The 26,927-nt window shown below is 35.8% G+C and overlaps 1 protein-coding gene across 1 annotated transcript in view; it reads right to left on the minus strand.

The window, feature by feature from the left end:
• Positions 1–26,927, minus strand: part of LOC143046885 (uncharacterized) — a 132,393-nt gene that overhangs the window by 22,954 nt on the left and 82,512 nt on the right. Inside the window, exons 13-16 of the mRNA XM_076219942.1 lie at positions 3,790–3,948; positions 3,394–3,531; positions 1,188–1,290; positions 195–430 (exon numbers count right to left, since the gene is read on the minus strand). Of these exons, the coding sequence (XP_076076057.1) occupies positions 195–430; positions 1,188–1,290; positions 3,394–3,531; positions 3,790–3,948 (636 nt within the window). The remainder of the gene's footprint in view (positions 1–194; positions 431–1,187; positions 1,291–3,393; positions 3,532–3,789; positions 3,949–26,927) is intronic.

Here is a 26,927-nt window from a genome sequence, read left to right on the forward strand (position 1 = left end):
GTTTAGCTAGCCATAAAACCTGATTTAATCCACCATTTTCTACATAAGAAAATGCCTGTCCAAGTCACCAATATGACAGTTGTTATCTATTGGTTTGATGTGTTTGAACTTTTGATTTTGCCATATGATTACAGAAATTTGTATTTGTATTATTTTACTTTTTTGTCATGGAAACCAATAATCTTAAAACTTACATCTTGACTTTTGTCCTCTAATTTAAGTTGTTTTTTCAGAGCTATTTGTGTTGCTATGTAGGCTCTCTCCATCGTTGTCATGTCAACCATATCTGTGCTATTTGTTTCATTCTTAGCAAACTGTTGTTTGAAGGACAGATCCTGTTGTAGACTATATATATCTATTGACGATGGCACGTCTGCTGACAAGTCTGGTAAGATTCCATTTAAAGCATTACTTAATACTCTTATTATTCCTGAAACATAGGAGCTTTATATACTTTTAAAAAATCAACCAACTTGTAAAGACCTTTCTAGACAGAGATTCTGAATCTTTCATCAAAAGCTAAAATAGTTTACAGTGAATAATAAACTAATTTAATAACATTTCCTTTAGTTAACTAAAAGCAACTGTTATATTAGACATGTTTTATGTGGGCATAAATAAAATACATTTGATTGTAATTATTACATTTCTTACAAAGCTATATATGGGGAGGGGGTAGGATCTTTTTTGGGACGTCGAGATCGTGTTTTTAATCTTGGGATTTCGGGATTGACCTTTTTGAGATCTGGGATTTCTTTTTTTCGAATTTCAGGACGTCAGGATTTCCGTTTTTTAAGCCTGGGATTTCGGGATCAAGACTCCTCTGACACCCCCACCCCCTTCATATATTTGGTTTGATGTTAACTGAAATTAACCCAAAAGGCTCTTTAAGAATGTATACAAGAATATATGCTAAACATATGATGTTTCTCATGCTTCTTGTTTAATGTCTGAAAACTTTCTAGATTTTTTACAACAGTTTACAATCCCAAAAATGTTAAAACAAATGGTTTGTATTAAGGGTGTAAAACCACATACCTTCAGATGTTGAAATATAATCTTCATGCATGGGATAAGCATCAGTGGAACTTATATTGTAACAAACCTACATACCTTCAGATGTTGAGATATAATCTTCAGACTTTAGATAAGCATCAGTGGAACTTATATTGTAACAAACCACATACCTTCAGATGTTGAGATATAATCTTCATACTTTGGATAAGCGTCAGTCGAACTTAAGTTGATGAATTTATCAATTAACCTTCTATTTCCCTCAAAGGCCTTGGACTGAAACAAAGCAAACAGATTTTTGAAGAAAAAAAATATTCATGAAAGAAAAAAGGTAAGTCTAAGCATATGATATATTTTGTTTACTTATTGGTGTGGTGTAAACAAATATTGATATAAATCATTTACAGTTCCTCTTTTGTTATCTATTTTATAAGTGTGTAATAGAGCACACCTTTGTTGAGTGATTTCCTTAATTGTACTTACTGCAAAGATCTGAATGACCATCATTTTTTTAATAACACCAGAAATAGAGTGAACCTACGATAATTGTTTTGAAGGATTTACTATTTCGGTAGTATTTGACAAATGTCGGTTTACGTGGTAAAAGTGTGTAGTGACTCGAGGGATTTAACAGTGTAAGACATTTTCTACTTACGGCTGATGAGTTGATGACATAATCCTTGTTTTCTATGACTGGTCCCAGACTGGTTACTATTTGTCGTATGTTGGTTTACATGGGTAATAGAGTGCACTTATAGTGACTTGAAGGATTTAACAGTGTAAGACATTTTCTACTTACAGCCTATGAGTTGATGACATAATCCTTGTTTTCTATGACTGTTCGCAGACTGGTTACTATTTGTCGTATGTTGGTTTACATGGGTAATAGAGTGCACCTATAGTGACTTGAATGATTTAACAGTGTAAGACATTTTCTACTTACGGCCAAAGAGTTGATGACATAATCCTTGTTTTCTATGACTGGTCCAGACTGGTTACTATTTGTCAAATGTTGGTTTACATGGGTAATGGAGTGCACCTATAGTGACTTGAAGGATTTAACAGTGTAAGACATTTTCTACTTATGGCCAAAGAGTTGATGACATAATCCTTGTTTTCTATGACTGGTCCCAGACTGGTTACTATTTGTCGTATGTTGGTTTACATGGGTAATAGAGTGCACTTATAGTGACTTGAAGGATTTAACAGTGTAAGACATTTTCTACTTACAGCCGATGAGTTGATGACATAATCCTTGTTTTCTATGACTGGTCCAGACTGGTTACTATTTGTCAAATGTTGGTTTACATGGGTAATAGAGTGCACCTATTGTGACTTGAAGGATTTAACAGTGTAAGACATTTTCTACTTACGGCCAAAGAGTTGATGACATAATCCTTGTTTTCTATGACTGGTCCAGACTGGTTACTATTTGTCAAATGTTGGTTTACATGGGTAATGGAGTGCACCTATAGTGACTTGAAGGATTTAACAGTGTAAGACATTTTCTACTTACGGCTGATGAGTTGATGACATAATCCTTGTTTTCTATGACTGGTCCCAGACTGGTTACTATTTGTCGTATGTTGGTTTACATGGGTAATAGAGTGCACTTATAGTGACTTGAAGGATTTAACAGTGTAAGACATTTTCTACTTACAGCCGATGAGTTGATGACATAATCCTTGTTTTCTATGACTGGTCCAGACTGGTTACTATTTGTCAAATGTTGGTTTACATGGGTAATAGAGTGCACCTATTGTGACTTGAAGGATTTAACAGTGTAAGACATTTTCTACTTACAGCCGATGAGTTGATGACATAATCCTTGTTTTCTATGACTGGTCCCAGACTGGTTAGTATATGTCAAATGTTGGTTTACATGGGTAATAGAGTGCACATATAGTGACTTGAAGGATTTAACAATGTAAGACATTTTCTACATACGACCAAAGAGTTGATGACATAATCCTTGTTTTCTATGACTGGTCCCAGACTGGTAACTATTTGTCGTATGTTGGTTTACATGGGTAATAGAGTGCACCTATAGTGACTTGAAGGATTTAACAGTGTAAGACATTTTCTACTTACGACCAATGAGTTGAAAACATAATCCTTGTTTTCTATGACTGGTCCCAGACTGGTTACTATTTGTCGTATGTTGGTTTATATGGGTAATAGAGTGCACCTAAAGTGACTTGAAGGATTTAACAATGTAAGACATTTTCTACTTACAGCCGATGAGTTGATGACATAATCCTTGTTTTCTATAACTGTTCCCAGACTGGTTACTATTTGTCGTATGTTGGTTTACATGGGTAATAGAGTGCACCTATAGTGACTTGAATGATTTAACAGTGTAAGACATTTTCTACTTACGGCCGATGAGTTGATGACATAATCCTTGTTTTCTATGACTGTTCCCAGACTGGTTACTATTTGTCGTATGTTGGTTATAGAATTAGCCTCCATTTCAGTTGATACTTTATCAAGTGTATAAGAGAAATTAGACAAGGCCTGTAAAATATTTGTATGTATTGTGAATTCAATAATTTATAGCCAGTTTTATATTTCTTCCATTTTAAAGAATAAAAAATGTCGTAAACTTTCAGAAAAAAACCCAATTATTAACAGAATGGAGGACTGTAATTAATTTTGACAATGCTCAATGAAATGCTTTTCATCTAGCCATGTTTCAATCAAGTATGTTACTTTATAATGTCCTTTCAATGTTGAGCCAAATAAGAGCTTTTATGTATAACTTGTTTTACCCACATGTTGTATAACATCAGTGGAGTCTTCTTGTGGTGGATTCTGATAGATTTCCCACAATTCATCAAAATTGTACTGTCTTGTGCTACCGTCAGACTGTTCCTGGTATCCAAGATTGACCCAGTCACTGGGGTCAACATCTACAGCTGTGACTGGGACGTGCTGTAAACATAGAATATTCCAACCTATAGGCTATAATAGATTGAATTAGACAACATCTACAGCTGTGACTGGGACGTGCTGTAAAGATAGAATATTCCAACCTATAGGCTATAATAGATTGTATTAGACAACATCTACAGCTGTGACTGGGACGTGCTGTCAACATAGAATATTCCAACCTATAGGCTATAATAGATTGAATTAGACAACATCTACAGCTGTGACTGGGACGTGCTGTAAACATAGAATATTCCAACCTATAGGCTATAATAGATTGAATTAGACAACATCTACAGCTGTGACTGGGACGTGCTGTAAACATAGAATATTCTAACCTATAGGCTATAATAGATTGAATTAGACAACATCTACAGCTGTGACTGGGACGTGCTGTAAACATAGAATATTACAACCTATAGGCTATAATAGATTGTATTTGACAACATCTACAGCTGTGACTGGGATGTGCTGTAAATATAGAATATTACAACCTATAGGCTATAATAGATTGTATTTGACAACATCTACAGCTGTGACTGGGACGTGCTGTAAACATAGAATATTCCAACCTATAGGCTATAATAGATTGTATTTGACAACATCTACAGCTGTGACTGGGACGTGCTGTAAATATAGAATATTCCAACCTTTAGGCTATAATAGATTGTATTTGACAACATCTACAGCTGTGACTGGGACGTGCTGTAAACATAGAATATTACAACCTATAGGCTATAATAGATTGTATTTGACAACATCTACAGCTGTGACTGGGACGTGCCGTAAACATAGAATATTACAACCTATAGGCTATAATAGATTGTATTTGACAACATCTACAGCTGTGACTGGGACGTGCTGTAAACATAGAATATTCCAACCTATAGGCTATAATAGATTGTATTAGACAACATCTACAGCTGTGACTGGGACGTGCTGTAAATATAGAATATTACAACCTATAGGCTATAATAGATTGTATTTGACAACATCTACAGCTGTGACTGGGACGTGCTGTAAACATAGAATATTCTAACCTATAGGCTATAATAGATTGAATTAGACAACATCTACAGCTGTGACTGGGACGTGCTGTAAACATAGAATATTCCAACCTATAGGCTATAATAGATTGTATTAGACAACATCTACAGCTGTGACTGGGACGTGCTGTAAATATAGAACATTACAACCTATAGGCTATAATAGATTGTATTTGACAACATCTACAGCTGTGACTGGGATGTGCTGTAAATATAGAATATTACAACCTATAGGCTATAATAGATTGTATTTGACAACATCTACAGCTGTGACTGGGACGTGCTGTAAACATAGAATATTCCAACCTATAGGCTATAATAGATTGTATTTGACAACATCTACAGCTGTGACTGGGACGTGCTGTAAATATAGAATATTCCAACCTTTAGGCTATAATAGATTGTATTTGACAACATCTACAGCTGTGACTGGGACGTGCTGTAAACATAGAATATTACAACCTATAGGCTATAATAGATTGTATTTGACAACATCTACAGCTGTGACTGGGACGTGCCGTAAACATAGAATATTACAACCTATAGGCTATAATAGATTGTATTTGACAACATCTACAGCTGTGACTGGGACGTGCTGTAAACATAGAATATTCCAACCTATAGGCTATAATAGATTGTATTAGACAACATCTACAGCTGTGACTGGGACGTGCTGTAAATATAGAATATTACAACCTATAGGCTATAATAGATTGTATTTGACAACATCTACAGCTGTGACTGGGACGTGCTGTAAACATAGAATATTCTAACCTATAGGCTATAATAGATTGAATTAGACAACATCTACAGCTGTGACTGGGACGTGCTGTAAACATAGAATATTCCAACCTATAGGCTATAATAGATTGTATTAGACAACATCTACAGCTGTGACTGGGACGTGCTGTAAATATAGAACATTACAACCTATAGGCTATAATAGATTGTATTTGACAACATCTACAGCTGTGACTGGGACGTGCTGTAAACATAGAATATTCCAACCTATAGGCTATAATAGATTGTATTTGACAACATCTACAGCTGTGACTGGGACGTGCTGTAAACATAGAATATTCCAACCTATAGGCTATAATAGATTGTATTTGACAACATCTACAGCTGTGACTGGGACGTGCTGTAAATATAGAATATTCCAACCTATAGGCTATAATAGATTGTATTTGACAACATCTACAGCTGTGACTGGGACGTGCTGTAAACATAGAATATTACAACCTATAGGCTATAATAGATTGAATTAGACAACATCTACAGCTGTGACTGGGACGTGCTGTAAACATAGAATATTACAACCTATAGGCTATAATAGATTGAATTAGACAACATCTACAGCTGTGACTGGGACGTGCTGTAAACATAGAATATTCTAACCTATAGGCTATAATAGATTGTATTTGACAACATCTACAGCTGTGACTGGGACGTGCTGTAAAGATAGAATATTACAACCTATAGGCTATAATAGATTGAATTAGACAACATCTACAGCTGTGACTGGGACGTGCTGTAAACATAGAATATTCCAACCTATAGGCTATAATATATTGAATTAGACAACATCTACAGCTGTGACTGGGACGTGCTGTAAACATAGAATATTCCAACCTATAGGCTATAATAGATTGTATTTGACAACATCTACAGCTGTGACTGGGACGTGCTGTAAACATAGAATATTACAACCTATAGGCTATAATAGATTGTATTAGACAACATCTACAGCTGTGACTGGGACGTGCTGTAAACATAGAATATTCCAATCTATAGGCTATAATAGATTGTATTTGACAACATCTACAGCTGTGACTGGGACGTGCTGTAAATATAGAATATTCCAACCTATAGGCTATAATAGATTGTATTAGACAACATCTACAGCTGTGACTGGGACGTACTGTAAATATAGAATATTACAACCTATAGGCTATAATAGATTGTATTAGACAACATCTACAGCTGTGACTGGGACGTGCTGTAAACATAGAATATTCCAACCTATAGGCTATAATAGATTGAATTAGACAACATCTACAGCTGTGACTGGGACGTGCTGTAAAGATAGAATATTCCAACCTATAGGCTATAATAGATTGTATTAGACAACATCTACAGCTGTGACTGGGACGTGCTGTAAACATAGAATATTCCAACCTATAGGCTATAATAGATTGAATTAGACAACATCTACAGCTGTGACTGGGACGTGCTGTAAACATAGAATATTCCAACCTATAGGCTATAATAGATTGAATTAGACAACATCTACAGCTGTGACTGGGACGTGCTGTAAACATAGAATATTCTAACCTATAGGCTATAATAGATTGAATTAGACAACATCTACAGCTGTGACTGGGACGTGCTGTAAACATAGAATATTACAACCTATAGGCTATAATAGATTGTATTTGACAACATCTACAGCTGTGACTGGGATGTGCTGTAAATATAGAATATTACAACCTATAGGCTATAATAGATTGTATTTGACAACATCTACAGCTGTGACTGGGACGTGCTGTAAACATAGAATATTCCAACCTATAGGCTATAATAGATTGTATTTGAAAACATCTACAGCTGTGACTGGGACGTGCTGTAAATATAGAATATTCCAACCTTTAGGCTATAATAGATTGTATTTGACAACATCTACAGCTGTGACTGGGACGTGCTGTAAACATAGAATATTACAACCTATAGGCTATAATAGATTGTATTTGACAACATCTACAGCTGTGACTGGGACGTGCCGTAAACATAGAATATTACAACCTATAGGCTATAATAGATTGTATTTGACAACATCTACAGCTGTGACTGGGACGTGCTGTAAACATAGAATATTCCAACCTATAGGCTATAATAGATTGTATTAGACAACATCTACAGCTGTGACTGGGACGTGCTGTAAATATAGAATATTACAACCTATAGGCTATAATAGATTGTATTTGACAACATCTACAGCTGTGACTGGGACGTGCTGTAAACATAGAATATTCTAACCTATAGGCTATAATAGATTGAATTAGACAACATCTACAGCTGTGACTGGGACGTGCTGTAAACATAGAATATTCCAACCTATAGGCTATAATAGATTGTATTAGACAACATCTACAGCTGTGACTGGGACGTGCTGTAAATATAGAATATTACAACCTATAGGCTATAATAGATTGTATTTGACAACATCTACAGCTGTGACTGGGACGTGCTGTAAACATAGAATATTCCAACCTATAGGCTATAATAGATTGTATTTGACAACATCTACAGCTGTGACTGGGACGTGCTGTAAACATAGAATATTCCAACCTATAGGCTATAATAGATTGTATTTGACAACATCTACAGCTGTGACTGGGACGTGCTGTAAATATAGAATATTCCAACCTATAGGCTATAATAGATTGTATTTGACAACATCTACAGCTGTGACTGGGACGTGCTGTAAACATAGAATATTACAACCTATAGGCTATAATAGATTGAATTAGACAACATCTACAGCTGTGACTGGGACGTGCTGTAAACATAGAATATTACAACCTATAGGCTATAATAGATTGAATTAGACAACATCTAGAGCTGTGACTGGGACGTGCTGTAAACATAGAATATTACAACCTATAGGCTATAATAGATTGAATTAGACAACATCTACAGCTGTGACTGGGACGTGCTGTAAACATAGAATATTCTAACCTATAGGCTATAATAGATTGTATTTGACAACATCTACAGCTGTGACTGGGACGTGCTGTAAAGATAGAATATTACAACCTATAGGCTATAATAGATTGAATTAGACAACATCTACAGCTGTGACTGGGACGTGCTGTAAACATAGAATATTCCAACCTATAGGCTATAATATATTGAATTAGACAACATCTACAGCTGTGACTGGGACGTGCTGTAAACATAGAATATTCCAACCTATAGGCTATAATAGATTGTATTTGACAACATCTACAGCTGTGACTGGGACGTGCTGTAAACATAGAATATTACAACCTATAGGCTATAATAGATTGTATTAGACAACATCTACAGCTGTGACTGGGACGTGCTGTAAACATAGAATATTCCAATCTATAGGCTATAATAGATTGTATTTGACAACATCTACAGCTGTGACTGGGACGTGCTGTAAATATAGAATATTCCAACCTATAGGCTATAATAGATTGTATTAGACAACATCTACAGCTGTGACTGGGACGTACTGTAAATATAGAATATTACAACCTATAGGCTATAATAGATTGTATTAGACAACATCTACAGCTGTGACTGGGACGTGCTGTAAACATAGAATATTCCAACCTATAGGCTATAATAGATTGAATTAGACAACATCTACAGCTGTGACTGGGACGTGCTGTAAAGATAGAATATTCCAACCTATAGGCTATAATAGATTGTATTAGACAACATCTACAGCTGTGACTGGGACGTGCTGTAAACATAGAATATTCCAACCTATAGGCTATAATAGATTGAATTAGACAACATCTACAGCTGTGACTGGGACGTGCTGTAAACATAGAATATTCCAACCTATAGGCTATAATAGATTGAATTAGACAACATCTACAGCTGTGACTGGGACGTGCTGTAAACATAGAATATTCTAACCTATAGGCTATAATAGATTGAATTAGACAACATCTACAGCTGTGACTGGGACGTGCTGTAAACATAGAATATTACAACCTATAGGCTATAATAGATTGTATTTGACAACATCTACAGCTGTGACTGGGATGTGCTGTAAATATAGAATATTACAACCTATAGGCTATAATAGATTGTATTTGACAACATCTACAGCTGTGACTGGGACGTGCTGTAAACATAGAATATTCCAACCTATAGGCTATAATAGATTGTATTTGAAAACATCTACAGCTGTGACTGGGACGTGCTGTAAATATAGAATATTCCAACCTTTAGGCTATAATAGATTGTATTTGACAACATCTACAGCTGTGACTGGGACGTGCTGTAAACATAGAATATTACAACCTATAGGCTATAATAGATTGTATTTGACAACATCTACAGCTGTGACTGGGACGTGCCGTAAACATAGAATATTACAACCTATAGGCTATAATAGATTGTATTTGACAACATCTACAGCTGTGACTGGGACGTGCTGTAAACATAGAATATTCCAACCTATAGGCTATAATAGATTGTATTAGACAACATCTACAGCTGTGACTGGGACGTGCTGTAAATATAGAATATTACAACCTATAGGCTATAATAGATTGTATTTGACAACATCTACAGCTGTGACTGGGACGTGCTGTAAACATAGAATATTCTAACCTATAGGCTATAATAGATTGAATTAGACAACATCTACAGCTGTGACTGGGACGTGCTGTAAACATAGAATATTCCAACCTATAGGCTATAATAGATTGTATTAGACAACATCTACAGCTGTGACTGGGACGTGCTGTAAATATAGAATATTACAACCTATAGGCTATAATAGATTGTATTTGACAACATCTACAGCTGTGACTGGGACGTGCTGTAAACATAGAATATTCCAACCTATAGGCTATAATAGATTGTATTTGACAACATCTACAGCTGTGACTGGGACGTGCTGTAAACATAGAATATTCCAACCTATAGGCTATAATAGATTGTATTTGACAACATCTACAGCTGTGACTGGGACGTGCTGTAAATATAGAATATTCCAACCTATAGGCTATAATAGATTGTATTTGACAACATCTACAGCTGTGACTGGGACGTGCTGTAAACATAGAATATTACAACCTATAGGCTATAATAGATTGAATTAGACAACATCTACAGCTGTGACTGGGACGTGCTGTAAACATAGAATATTACAACCTATAGGCTATAATAGATTGAATTAGACAACATCTAGAGCTGTGACTGGGACGTGCTGTAAACATAGAATATTACAACCTATAGGCTATAATAGATTGAATTAGACAACATCTACAGCTGTGACTGGGACGTGCTGTAAACATAGAATATTCTAACCTATAGGCTATAATAGATTGTATTAGACAACATCTACAGCTGTGACTGGGACGTGCTGTAAACATAGAATATTACAACCTATAGGCTATAATAGATTGTATTAGACAACATCTACAGCTGTGACTGGGACGTGCTGTAAACATAGAATATTACAACCTATAGGCTATAATAGATTGTATTTGACAACATCTACAGCTGTGACTGGGACGTGCTGTAAACATAGAATATTACAACCTATAGGCTATAATAGATTGTATTTGACAACATCTACAGCTGTGACTGGGACGTGCTGTAAACATAGAATATTCTAACCTATAGGCTATAATAGATTGTATTTGACAACATCTACAGCTGTGACTGGGACGTGCTGTAAAGATAGAATATTACAACCTATAGGCTATAATAGATTGAATTAGACAACATCTACAGCTGTGACTGGGACGTGCTGTAAACATAGAATATTCCAACCTATAGGCTATAATATATTGAATTAGACAACATCTACAGCTGTGACTGGGACGTGCTGTAAACATAGAATATTCCAACCTATAGGCTATAATAGATTGAATTAGACAACATCTACAGCTGTGACTGGGACGTGCTGTAAACATAGAATATTCTAACCTATAGGCTATAATAGATTGAATTAGACAACATCTACAGCTGTGACTGGGACGTGCTGTAAACATAGAATATTACAACCTATAGGCTATAATAGATTGAATTAGACAACATCTACAGCTGTGACTGGGACGTGCTGTAAACATAGAATATTACAACCTATAGGCTATAATAGATTGAATTAGACAACATCTACAACTGTGACTGGGACGTGCTGTAAATATAGAATATTCCAACCTATAGGCTATAATAGATTGTATTTGACAACATCTACAGCTGTGACTGGGACGTGCTGTAAACATAGAATATTACAACCTATAGGCTATAATAGATTGAATTAGACAACATCTACAGCTGTGACTGGGACGTGCTGTAAACATAGAATATTCTAACCTATAGGCTATAATAGATTGTATTAGACAACATCTACAGCTGTGACTGGGACGTGCTGTAAACATAGAATATTACAACCTATAGGCTATAATAGATTGTATTAGACAACATCTACAGCTGTGACTGGGACGTGCTGTAAACATAGAATATTACAACCTATAGGCTATAATAGATTGTATTTGACAACATCTACAGCTGTGACTGGGACGTGCTGTAAACATAGAATATTACAACCTATAGGCTATAATAGATTGTATTTGACAACATCTACAGCTGTGACTGGGACGTGCTGTAAACATAGAATATTCTAACCTATAGGCTATAATAGATTGTATTTGACAACATCTACAGCTGTGACTGGGACGTGCTGTAAAGATAGAATATTACAACCTATAGGCTATAATAGATTGAATTAGACAACATCTACAGCTGTGACTGGGACGTGCTGTAAACATAGAATATTCCAACCTATAGGCTATAATATATTGAATTAGACAACATCTACAGCTGTGACTGGGACGTGCTGTAAACATAGAATATTACAACCTATAGGCTATAATAGATTGTATTAGACAACATCTACAGCTGTGACTGGGACGTGCTGTAAATATAGAATATTCCAACCTATAGGCTATAATAGATTGTATTTGACAACATCTACAGCTGTGACTGGGACGTGCTGTAAACATAGAATATTCTAACCTATAGGCTATAATAGATTGTATTAGACAACATCTACAGCTGTGACTGGGACGTGCTGTAAATATAGAATATTCCAACCTATAGGCTATAATAGATTGTATTAGACAACATCTACAGCTGTGACTGGGACGTACTGTAAATATAGAATATTACAACCTATAGGCTATAATAGATTGTATTTGACAACATCTACAGCTGTGACTGGGACGTGCTGTAAACATAGAATATTACAACCTATAGGCTATAATAGATTGTATTTGACAACATCTACAGCTGTGACTGGGATGTGCTGTAAACATAGAATATTACAACCTATAGGCTATAATAGATTGTATTAGACAACATCTACAGCTGTGACTGGGACGTGCTGTAAACATAGAATATTCTAACCTATAGGCTATAATAGATTGTATTTGACAACATCTACAGCTGTGACTGGGACGTGCTGTAAACGTAGAATATTCCAACCTATAGGCTATAATAGATTGTATTAGACAACATCTACAGCTGTGACTGGGACGTGCTGTAAACATAGAATATTCCAACCTATAGGCTATAATAGACTGAATTAGACAACATCTACAGCTGTGACTGGGACGTGCTGTAAATATAGAATATTCCAACCTATAGGCTATAATAGATTGTATTAGACAACATCTACAGCTGTGACTGGGACGTGCTGTAAATATAGAATATTCCAACCTATAGGCTATAATAGATTGTATTTGACAACATCTACAGCTGTGACTGGGACGTGCTGTAAACATAGAATATTACAACCTATAGGCTATAATAGATTGAATTTGACAACATCTACAGCTGTGACTGGGACGTGCTGTAAACATAGAATATTCCAACCTATAGGCTATAATAGATTGTATTTGACAACATCTACAGCTGTGACTGGGACGTGCTGTAAACATAGAATATTACAACCTATAGGCTATAATAGATTGAATTAGACAACATCTACAGCTGTGACTGGGACGTGCTGTAAACATAGAATATTCTAACCTATAGGCTATAATAGATTGTATTAGACAACATCTACAGCTGTGACTGGGACGTGCTGTAAATATAGAATATTCCAACCTATAGGCTATAATAGATTGAATTAGACAACATCTACAGCTGTGACTGGGACGTGCTGTAAATATAGAATATTCCAACCTATAGGCTATAATAGATTGTATTTGACAACATCTACAGCTGTGACTGGGACGTGCTGTAAATATAGAATATTCCAACCTATAGGCTATAATAGATTGAATTTGACAACATCTACAGCTGTGACTGGGACGTGCTGTAAATATAGAATATTCCAACCTATAGGCTATAATAGATTGTATTTGACAACATCTACAGCTGTGACTGGGACGTGCTGTAAAAATAGAATATTACAACCTATAGGCTATAATAGATTGAATTAGACAACATCTACAGCTGTGACTGGGACGTGCTGTAAACATAGAATATTACAACCTATAGGCTATAATAGATTGAATTAGACAACATCTACAGCTGTGACTGGGACGTGCTGTAAACATAGAATATTCCAACCTATAGGCTATAATAGATTGTATTTGACAACATCTACAGCTGTGACTGGGACGTGCTGTAAACATAGAATATTACAACCTATAGGCTATAATAGATTGTATTTGACAACATCTACAGCTGTGACTGGGACGTGCTGTAAACATAGAATATTCTAACCTATAGGCTATAATAGATTGAATTAGACAACATCTACAGCTGTGACTGGGACGTGCTGTAAACATAGATTATTACAACCTATAGGCTATAATAGATTGTATTTGACAACATCTACAGCTGTGACTGGGACGTGCTGTAAACATAGAATATTCTAACCTATAGGCTATAATAGATTGTATTTGACAACATCTACAGCTGTGACTGGGACGTGCTGTAAATATAGAATATTCTAACCTATAGGCTATAATAGATTGTATTAGACAACATCTACAGCTGTGACTGGGACGTGCTGTAAATATAGAATATTCCAACCTATAGGCTATAATATATTGTATTTGACAACATCTACAGCTGTGACTGGGACGTGCTGTAAATATAGAATATTCTAACCTATAGGCTATAATAGATTGTATTTGACAACATCTACAGCTGTGACTGGGACGTGCTGTAAATATAGAATATTACAACCTATAGGCTATAATAGATTGAATTAGACAACATCTACAGCTGTGACTGGGACGTGCTGTAAATATAGAATATTACAACCTATAGGCTATAATAGATTGAATTAGACAACATCTACAGCTGTGACTGGGACGTGCTGTAAACATAGAATATTACAACCTATAGGCTATAATAGATTGAATTAGACAACATCTACAGCTGTGACTGGGACGTGCTGTAAACATAGAATATTCCAACCTATAGGCTATAATAGATTGTATTTGACAACATCTACAGCTGTGACTGGGACGTGCTGTAAACATAGAATATTACAACCTATAGGCTATAATATATTGAATTAGACAACATCTACAGCTGTGACTGGGACGTGCTGTAAACATAGAATATTCCAACCTATAGGCTATAATAGATTGTATTTGACAACATCTACAGCTGTGACTGGGACGTGCTGTAAACATAGAATATTCCAACCTATAGGCTATAATAGATTGTATTTGACAACATCTACAGCTGTGACTGGGACGTGCTGTAAACATAGAATATTCCAACCTATAGGCTATAATAGATTGTATTTGACAACATCTACAGCTGTGACTGGGACGTGCTGTAAATATAGAATATTCCAACCTATAGGCTATAATAGATTGTATTTGACAACATCTACAGCTGTGACTGGGACGTGCTGTAAACATAGAATATTACAACCTATAGGCTATAATAGATTGAATTAGACAACATCTACAGCTGTGACTGGGACGTGCTGTAAACATAGAATATTACAACCTATAGGCTATAATAGATTGAATTAGACAACATCTAGAGCTGTGACTGGGACGTGCTGTAAACATAGAATATTACAACCTATAGGCTATAATAGATTGAATTAGACAACATCTACAGCTGTGACTGGGACGTGCTGTAAACATAGAATATTCTAACCTATAGGCTATAATAGATTGTATTAGACAACATCTACAGCTGTGACTGGGACGTGCTGTAAACATAGAATATTACAACCTATAGGCTATAATAGATTGTATTAGACAACATCTACAGCTGTGACTGGGACGTGCTGTAAACATAGAATATTACAACCTATAGGCTATAATAGATTGTATTTGACAACATCTACAGCTGTGACTGGGACGTGCTGTAAACATAGAATATTACAACCTATAGGCTATAATAGATTGTATTTGACAACATCTACAGCTGTGACTGGGACGTGCTGTAAACATAGAATATTCTAACCTATAGGCTATAATAGATTGTATTTGACAACATCTACAGCTGTGACTGGGACGTGCTGTAAAGATAGAATATTACAACCTATAGGCTATAATAGATTGAATTAGACAACATCTACAGCTGTGACTGGGACGTGCTGTAAACATAGAATATTCCAACCTATAGGCTATAATATATTGAATTAGACAACATCTACAGCTGTGACTGGGACGTGCTGTAAACATAGAATATTCCAACCTATAGGCTATAATAGATTGAATTAGACAACATCTACAGCTGTGACTGGGACGTGCTGTAAACATAGAATATTCTAACCTATAGGCTATAATAGATTGAATTAGACAACATCTACAGCTGTGACTGGGACGTGCTGTAAACATAGAATATTACAACCTATAGGCTATAATAGATTGAATTAGACAACATCTACAGCTGTGACTGGGACGTGCTGTAAACATAGAATATTACAACCTATAGGCTATAATAGATTGAATTAGACAACATCTACAACTGTGACTGGGACGTGCTGTAAATATAGAATATTCCAACCTATAGGCTATAATAGATTGTATTTGACAACATCTACAGCTGTGACTGGGACGTGCTGTAAACATAGAATATTACAACCTATAGGCTATAATAGATTGAATTAGACAACATCTACAGCTGTGACTGGGACGTGCTGTAAACATAGAATATTCTAACCTATAGGCTATAATAGATTGTATTAGACAACATCTACAGCTGTGACTGGGACGTGCTGTAAACATAGAATATTACAACCTATAGGCTATAATAGATTGTATTAGACAACATCTACAGCTGTGACTGGGACGTGCTGTAAACATAGAATATTACAACCTATAGGCTATAATAGATTGTATTTGACAACATCTACAGCTGTGACTGGGACGTGCTGTAAACATAGAATATTACAACCTATAGGCTATAATAGATTGTATTTGACAACATCTACAGCTGTGACTGGGACGTGCTGTAAACATAGAATATTCTAACCTATAGGCTATAATAGATTGTATTTGACAACATCTACAGCTGTGACTGGGACGTGCTGTAAAGATAGAATATTACAACCTATAGGCTATAATAGATTGAATTAGACAACATCTACAGCTGTGACTGGGACGTGCTGTAAACATAGAATATTCCAACCTATAGGCTATAATATATTGAATTAGACAACATCTACAGCTGTGACTGGGACGTGCTGTAAACATAGAATATTACAACCTATAGGCTATAATAGATTGTATTAGACAACATCTACAGCTGTGACTGGGACGTGCTGTAAATATAGAATATTCCAACCTATAGGCTATAATAGATTGTATTTGACAACATCTACAGCTGTGACTGGGACGTGCTGTAAACATAGAATATTCTAACCTATAGGCTATAATAGATTGTATTAGACAACATCTACAGCTGTGACTGGGACGTGCTGTAAATATAGAATATTCCAACCTATAGGCTATAATAGATTGTATTAGACAACATCTACAGCTGTGACTGGGACGTACTGTAAATATAGAATATTACAACCTATAGGCTATAATAGATTGTATTTGACAACATCTACAGCTGTGACTGGGACGTGCTGTAAACATAGAATATTACAACCTATAGGCTATAATAGATTGTATTTGACAACATCTACAGCTGTGACTGGGATGTGCTGTAAACATAGAATATTACAACCTATAGGCTATAATAGATTGTATTAGACAACATCTACAGCTGTGACTGGGACGTGCTGTAAACATAGAATATTCTAACCTATAGGCTATAATAGATTGTATTTGACAACATCTACAGCTGTGACTGGGACGTGCTGTAAACGTAGAATATTCCAACCTATAGGCTATAATAGATTGTATTAGACAACATCTACAGCTGTGACTGGGACGTGCTGTAAACATAGAATATTCCAACCTATAGGCTATAATAGACTGAATTAGACAACATCTACAGCTGTGACTGGGACGTGCTGTAAATATAGAATATTCCAACCTATAGGCTATAATAGATTGTATTAGACAACATCTACAGCTGTGACTGGGACGTGCTGTAAATATAGAATATTCCAACCTATAGGCTATAATAGATTGTATTTGACAACATCTACAGCTGTGACTGGGACGTGCTGTAAACATAGAATATTACAACCTATAGGCTATAATAGATTGAATTTGACAACATCTACAGCTGTGACTGGGACGTGCTGTAAACATAGAATATTCCAACCTATAGGCTATAATAGATTGTATTTGACAACATCTACAGCTGTGACTGGGACGTGCTGTAAACATAGAATATTACAACCTATAGGCTATAATAGATTGAATTAGACAACATCTACAGCTGTGACTGGGACGTGCTGTAAACATAGAATATTCTAACCTATAGGCTATAATAGATTGTATTAGACAACATCTACAGCTGTGACTGGGACGTGCTGTAAATATAGAATATTCCAACCTATAGGCTATAATAGATTGAATTAGACAACATCTACAGCTGTGACTGGGACGTGCTGTAAATATAGAATATTCCAACCTATAGGCTATAATAGATTGTATTTGACAACATCTACAGCTGTGACTGGGACGTGCTGTAAATATAGAATATTCCAACCTATAGGCTATAATAGATTGAATTTGACAACATCTACAGCTGTGACTGGGACGTGCTGTAAATATAGAATATTCCAACCTATAGGCTATAATAGATTGTATTTGACAACATCTACAGCTGTGACTGGGACGTGCTGTAAAAATAGAATATTACAACCTATAGGCTATAATAGATTGAATTAGACAACATCTACAGCTGTGACTGGGACGTGCTGTAAACATAGAATATTACAACCTATAGGCTATAATAGATTGAATTAGACAACATCTACAGCTGTGACTGGGACGTGCTGTAAACATAGAATATTCCAACCTATAGGCTATAATAGATTGTATTTGACAACATCTACAGCTGTGACTGGGACGTGCTGTAAACATAGAATATTACAACCTATAGGCTATAATAGATTGTATTTGACAACATCTACAGCTGTGACTGGGACGTGCTGTAAACATAGAATATTCTAACCTATAGGCTATAATAGATTGAATTAGACAACATCTACAGCTGTGACTGGGACGTGCTGTAAACATAGATTATTACAACCTATAGGCTATAATAGATTGTATTTGACAACATCTACAGCTGTGACTGGGACGTGCTGTAAACATAGAATATTCTAACCTATAGGCTATAATAGATTGTATTTGACAACATCTACAGCTGTGACTGGGACGTGCTGTAAATATAGAATATTCTAACCTATAGGCTATAATAGATTGTATTAGACAACATCTACAGCTGTGACTGGGACGTGCTGTAAATATAGAATATTCCAACCTATAGGCTATAATATATTGTATTTGACAACATCTACAGCTGTGACTGGGACGTGCTGTAAATATAGAATATTCTAACCTATAGGCTATAATAGATTGTATTTGACAACATCTACAGCTGTGACTGGGACGTGCTGTAAATATAGAATATTACAACCTATAGGCTATAATAGATTGAATTAGACAACATCTACAGCTGTGACTGGGACGTGCTGTAAATATAGAATATTACAACCTATAGGCTATAATAGATTGAATTAGACAACATCTACAGCTGTGACTGGGACGTGCTGTAAACATAGAATATTACAACCTATAGGCTATAATAGATTGAATTAGACAACATCTACAGCTGTGACTGGGACGTGCTGTAAACATAGAATATTCCAACCTATAGGCTATAATAGATTGTATTTGACAACATCTACAGCTGTGACTGGGACGTGCTGTAAACATAGAATATTACAACCTATAGGCTATAATATATTGAATTAGACAACATCTACAGCTGTGACTGGGACGTGCTGTAAACATAGAATATTCCAACCTATAGGCTATAATAGATTGTATTTGACAACATCTGCAGCTGTGACTGGGACGTGCTGTAAACATAGAATATTCCAACCTATAGGCTATAATATATTGAATTAGACAACATCTACAGCTGTGACTGGGACGTGCTGTAAACATAGAATATTCCAACCTATAGGCTATAATAGATTGTATTTGACAACATCTACAGCTGTGACTGGGACGTGCTGTAAACATAGAATATTACAACCTATAGGCTATAATAGATTGTATTAGACAACATCTACAGCTGTGACTGGGACGTGCTGTAAACATAGAATATTCCAACCTATAGGCTATAATAGATTGTATTTGACAACATCTACAGCTGTGACTGGGACGTGCTGTAAATATAGAATATTCCAACCTATAGGCTATAATAGATTGTATTAGACAACATCTACAGCTGTGACTGGGACGTACTGTAAATATAGAATATTACAACCTATAGGCTATAATAGATTGTATTAGACAACATCTACAGCTGTGACTGGGACGTGCTGTAAACATAGAATATTCCAACCTATAGGCTATAATAGATTGAATTAGACAACATCTACAGCTGTGACTGGGACGTGCTGTAAAGATAGAATATTCCAACCTATAGGCTATAATAGATTGTATTAGACAACATCTACAGCTGTGACTGGGACGTGCTGTAAACATAGAATATTCCAACCTATAGGCTATAATAGATTGAATTAGACAACATCTACAGCTGTGACTGGGACGTGCTGTAAACATAGAATATTCCAACCTATAGGCTATAATAGATTGAATTAGACAACATCTACAGCTGTGACTGGGACGTGCTGTAAACATAGAATATTCTAACCTATAGGCTATAATAGATTGAATTAGACAACATCTACAGCTGTGACTGGGACGTGCTGTAAACATAGAATATTACAACCTATAGGCTATAATAGATTGTATTTGACAACATCTACAGCTGTGACTGGGATGTGCTGTAAATATAGAATATTACAACCTATAGGCTATAATAGATTGTATTTGACAACATCTACAGCTGTGACTGGGACGTGCTGTAAACATAGAATATTCCAACCTATAGGCTATAATAGATTGTATTTGACAACATCTACAGCTGTGACTGGGACGTGCTGTAAATATAGAATATTCCAACCTTTAGGCTATAATAGATTGTATTTGACAACATCTACAGCTGTGACTGGGACGTGCTGTAAACATAGAATATTACAACCTATAGGCTATAATAGATTGTATTTGACAACATCTACAGCTGTGACTGGGACGTGCCGTAAACATAGAATATTACAACCTATAGGCTATAATAGATTGTATTTGACAACATCTACAGCTGTGACTGGGACGTGCTGTAAACATAGAATATTCCAACCTATAGGCTATAATAGATTGTATTAGACAACATCTACAGCTGTGACTGGGACGTGCTGTAAATATAGAATATTACAACCTATAGGCTATAATAGATTGTATTTGACAACATCTACAGCTGTGACTGGGACGTGCTGTAAACATAGAATATTCTAACCTATAGGCTATAATAGATTGAATTAGACAACATCTACAGCTGTGACTGGGACGTGCTGTAAACATAGAATATTCCAACCTATAGGCTATAATAGATTGTATTAGACAACATCTACAGCTGTGACTGGGACGTGCTGTAAATATAGAATATTACAACCTATAGGCTATAATAGATTGTATTTGACAACATCTACAGCTGTGACTGGGACGTGCTGTAAACATAGAATATTCCAACCTATAGGCTATAATAGATTGTATTTGACAACATCTACAGCTGTGACTGGGACGTGCTGTAAACATAGAATATTCCAACCTATAGGCTATAATAGATTGTATTTGACAACATCTACAGCTGTGACTGGGACGTGCTGTAAATATAGAATATTCCAACCTATAGGCTATAATAGATTGTATTTGACAACATCTACAGCTGTGACTGGGACGTGCTGTAAACATAGAATATTACAACCTATAGGCTATAATAGATTGAATTAGACAACATCTACAGCTGTGACTGGGACGTGCTGTAAAAATAGAATATTACAACCTATAGGCTATAATAGATTGAATTAGACAACATCTACAGCTGTGACTGGGACGTGCTGTAAACATAGAATATTACAACCTATAGGCTATAATAGATTGAATTAGACAACATCTACAGCTGTGACTGGGACGTGCTGTAAACATAAAATATTCTAACCTATAGGCTATAATAGATTGTATTAGACAACATCTACAGCTGTGACTGGGACGTGCTGTAAACATAGAATATTACAACCTATAGGCTATAATAGATTGTATTAGACAACATCTACAGCTGTGACTGGGACGTGCTGTAAACATAGAATATTACAACCTATAGGCTATAATAGATTGTATTTGACAACATCTACAGCTGTGACTGGGACGTGCTGTAAACATAGAATATTACAACCTATAGGCTATAATAGATTGTATTAGACAACATCTACAGCTGTGACTGGGACGTGCTGTAAACATAGAATATTACAACCTATAGGCTATAATAGATTGTATTTGACAACATCTACAGCTGTGACTGGGACGTGCTGTAAACATAGAATATTCTAACCTATAGGCTATAATAGATTGTATTTGACAACATCTACAGCTGTGACTGGGACGTGCTGTAAAGATAGAATATTACAACCTATAGGCTATAATAGATTGAATTAGACAACATCTACAGCTGTGACTGGGACGTGCTGTAAACATAGAATATTCCAACCTATAGGCTATAATATATTGAATTAGACAACATCTACAGCTGTGACTGGGACGTGCTGTAAACATAGAATATTACAACCTATAGGCTATAATAGATTGTATTAGACAACATCTACAGCTGTGACTGGGACGTGCTGTAAATATAGAATATTACAACCTATAGGCTATAATAGATTGTATTTGACAACATCTACAGCTGTGACTGGGACGTGCTGTAAACATAGAATATTCCAACCTATAGGCTATAATAGATTGTATTTGACAACATCTACAGCTGTGACTGGGACGTGCTGTAAACATAGAATATTCCAACCTATAGGCTATAATAGATTGTATTTGACAACATCTACAGCTGTGACTGGGACGTGCTGTAAATATAGAATATTCCAACCTATAGGCTATAATAGATTGTATTTGACAACATCTACAGCTGTGACTGGGACGTGCTGTAAACATAGAATATTACAACCTATAGGCTATAATAGATTGAATTAGACAACATCTACAGCTGTGACTGGGACGTGCTGTAAACATAGAATATTACAACCTATAGGCTATAATAGATTGAATTAGACAACATCTACAGCTGTGACTGGGACGTGCTGTAAACATAGAATATTACAACCTATAGGCTATAATAGATTGAATTAGACAACATCTACAGCTGTGACTGGGACGTGCTGTAAATATAGAATATTCCAACCTTTAGGCTATAATAGATTGTATTTGACAACATCTACAGCTGTGACTGGGACGTGCTGTAAACATAGAATATTACAACCTATAGGCTATAATAGATTGTATTTGACAACATCTACAGCTGTGACTGGGACGTGCCGTAAACATAGAATATTACAACCTATAGGCTATAATAGATTGTATTTGACAACATCTACAGCTGTGACTGGGACGTGCTGTAAACATAGAATATTCCAACCTATAGGCTATAATAGATTGTATTAGACAACATCTACAGCTGTGACTGGGACGTGCTGTAAATATAGAATATTACAACCTATAGGCTATAATAGATTGTATTTGACAACATCTACAGCTGTGACTGGGACGTGCTGTAAACATAGAATATTCTAACCTATAGGCTATAATAGATTGAATTAGACAACATCTACAGCTGTGACTGGGACGTGCTGTAAACATAGAATATTCCAACCTATAGGCTATAATAGATTGTATTAGACAACATCTACAGCTGTGACTGGGACGTGCTGTAAATATAGAATATTCCAACCTATAGGCTATAATAGATTGTATTTGACAACATCTACAGCTGTGACTGGGACGTGCTGTAAACATAGAATATTCTAACCTATAGGCTATAATAGATTGAATTAGACAACATCTACAGCTGTGACTGGGACGTGCTGTAAACATAGAATATTCCAACCTATAGGCTATAATAGATTGTATTAGACAACATCTACAGCTGTGACTGGGACGTGCTGTAAACATAGAATATTACAACCTATAGGCTATAATAGATTGTATTTGACAACATCTACAGCTGTGACTGGGACGTGCTGTAAACATAGAATATTCCAACCTATAGGCTATAATAGATTGTATTTGACAACATCTACAGCTGTGACTGGGACGTGCTGTAAACATAGAATATTCCAACCTATAGGCTATAATAGATTGTATTTGACAACATCTACAGCTGTGACTGGGACGTGCTGTAAATATAGAATATTCCAACCTATAGGCTATAATAGATTGTATTTGACAACATCTACAGCTGTGACTGGGACGTGCTGTAAACATAGAATATTACAATCTATAGGCTATAATAGATTGAATTAGACAACATCTACAGCTGTGACTGGGACGTGCTGTAAACATAGAATATTACAACCTATAGGCTATAATAGATTGAATTAGACAACATCTACAGCTGTGACTGGGACGTGCTGTAAACATAGAATATTACAACCTATAGGCTATAATAGATTGAATTAGACAACATCTACAGCTGTGACTGGGACGTGCTGTAAACATAGAATATTCTAACCTATAGGCTATAATAGATTGTATTAGACAACATCTACAGCTGTGACTGGGACGTGCTGTAAACATAGAATATTACAACCTATAGGCTATAATAGATTGAATTAGACAACATCTACAGCTGTGACTGGGACGTGCTGTAAACATAGAATATTACAACCTATAGGCTATAATAGATTGTATTTGACAACATCTACAGCTGTGACTGGGACGTGCTGTAAACATAGAATATTACAACCTATAGGCTATAATAGATTGTATTAGACAACATCTACAGCTGTGACTGGGACGTGCTGTAAACATAGAATATTACAACCTATAGGCTATAATAGATTGTATTTGACAACATCTACAGCTGTGACTGGGACGTGCTGTAAACATAGAATATTCTAACCTATAGGCTATAATAGATTGTATTTGACAACATCTACAGCTGTGACTGGGACGTGCTGTAAAGATAGAATATTACAACCTATAGGCTATAATAGATTGAATTAGACAACATCTACAGCTGTGACTGGGACGTGCTGTAAACATAGAATATTCCAACCTATAGGCTATAATATATTGAATTAGACAACATCTACAGCTGTGACTGGGACGTGCTGTAAACATAGAATATTACAACCTATAGGCTATAATAGATTGTATTAGACAACATCTACAGCTGTGACTGGGACGTGCTGTAAATATAGAATATTCCAACCTATAGGCTATAATAGATTGTATTTGACAACATCTACAGCTGTGACTGGGACGTGCTGTAAACATAGAATATTCTAACCTATAGGCTATAATAGATTGTATTAGACAACATCTACAGCTGTGACTGGGACGTGCTGTAAATATAGAATATTCCAACCTATAGGCTATAATAGATTGTATTAGACAACATCTACAGCTGTGACTGGGACGTACTGTAAATATAGAATATTACAACCTATAGGCTATAATAGATTGTATTTGACAACATCTACAGCTGTGACTGGGACGTGCTGTAAACATAGAATATTACAACCTATAGGCTATAATAGATTGTATTAGACAACATCTACAGCTGTGACTGGGACGTGCTGTAAATATAGAATATTCCAACCTATAGGCTATAATAGATTGTATTTGACAACATCTACAGCTGTGACTGGGACGTGCTGTAAACATAGAATATTCTAACCTATAGGCTATAATAGATTGTATTAGACAACATCTACAGCTGTGACTGGGACGTGCTGTAAATATAGAATATTCCAACCTATAGGCTATAATAGATTGTATTAGACAACATCTACAGCTGTGACTGGGATGTGCTGTAAACATAGAATATTACAACCTATAGGCTATAATAGATTGTATTAGACAACATCTACAGCTGTGACTGGGACGTGCTGTAAACATAGAATATTCTAACCTATAGGCTATAATAGATTGTATTTGACAACATCTACAGCTGTGACTGGGACGTGCTGTAAACGTAGAATATTCCAACCTATAGGCTATAATAGATTGTATTAGACAACATCTACAGCTGTGACTGGGACGTGCTGTAAACATAGAATATTCCAACCTATAGGCTATAATAGACTGAATTAGACAACATCTACAGCTGTGACTGGGACGTGCTGTAAATATAGAATATTCCAACCTATAGGCTATAATAGATTGTATTAGACAACATCTACAGCTGTGACTGGGACGTGCTGTAAATATAGAATATTCCAACCTATAGGCTATAATAGATTGTATTAGACAACATCTACAGCTGTGACTGGGACGTGCTGTAAACATAGAATATTCCAACCTATAGGCTATAATAGACTGAATTAGACAACATCTACAGCTGTGACTGGGACGTGCTGTAAATATAGAATATTCCAACCTATAGGCTATAATAGATTGTATT

Source organism: Mytilus galloprovincialis, chromosome 9, assembly GCF_965363235.1.
Source record: "Mytilus galloprovincialis chromosome 9, xbMytGall1.hap1.1, whole genome shotgun sequence".
NCBI classification, from domain to species: domain Eukaryota; kingdom Metazoa; phylum Mollusca; class Bivalvia; order Mytilida; family Mytilidae; genus Mytilus; species Mytilus galloprovincialis.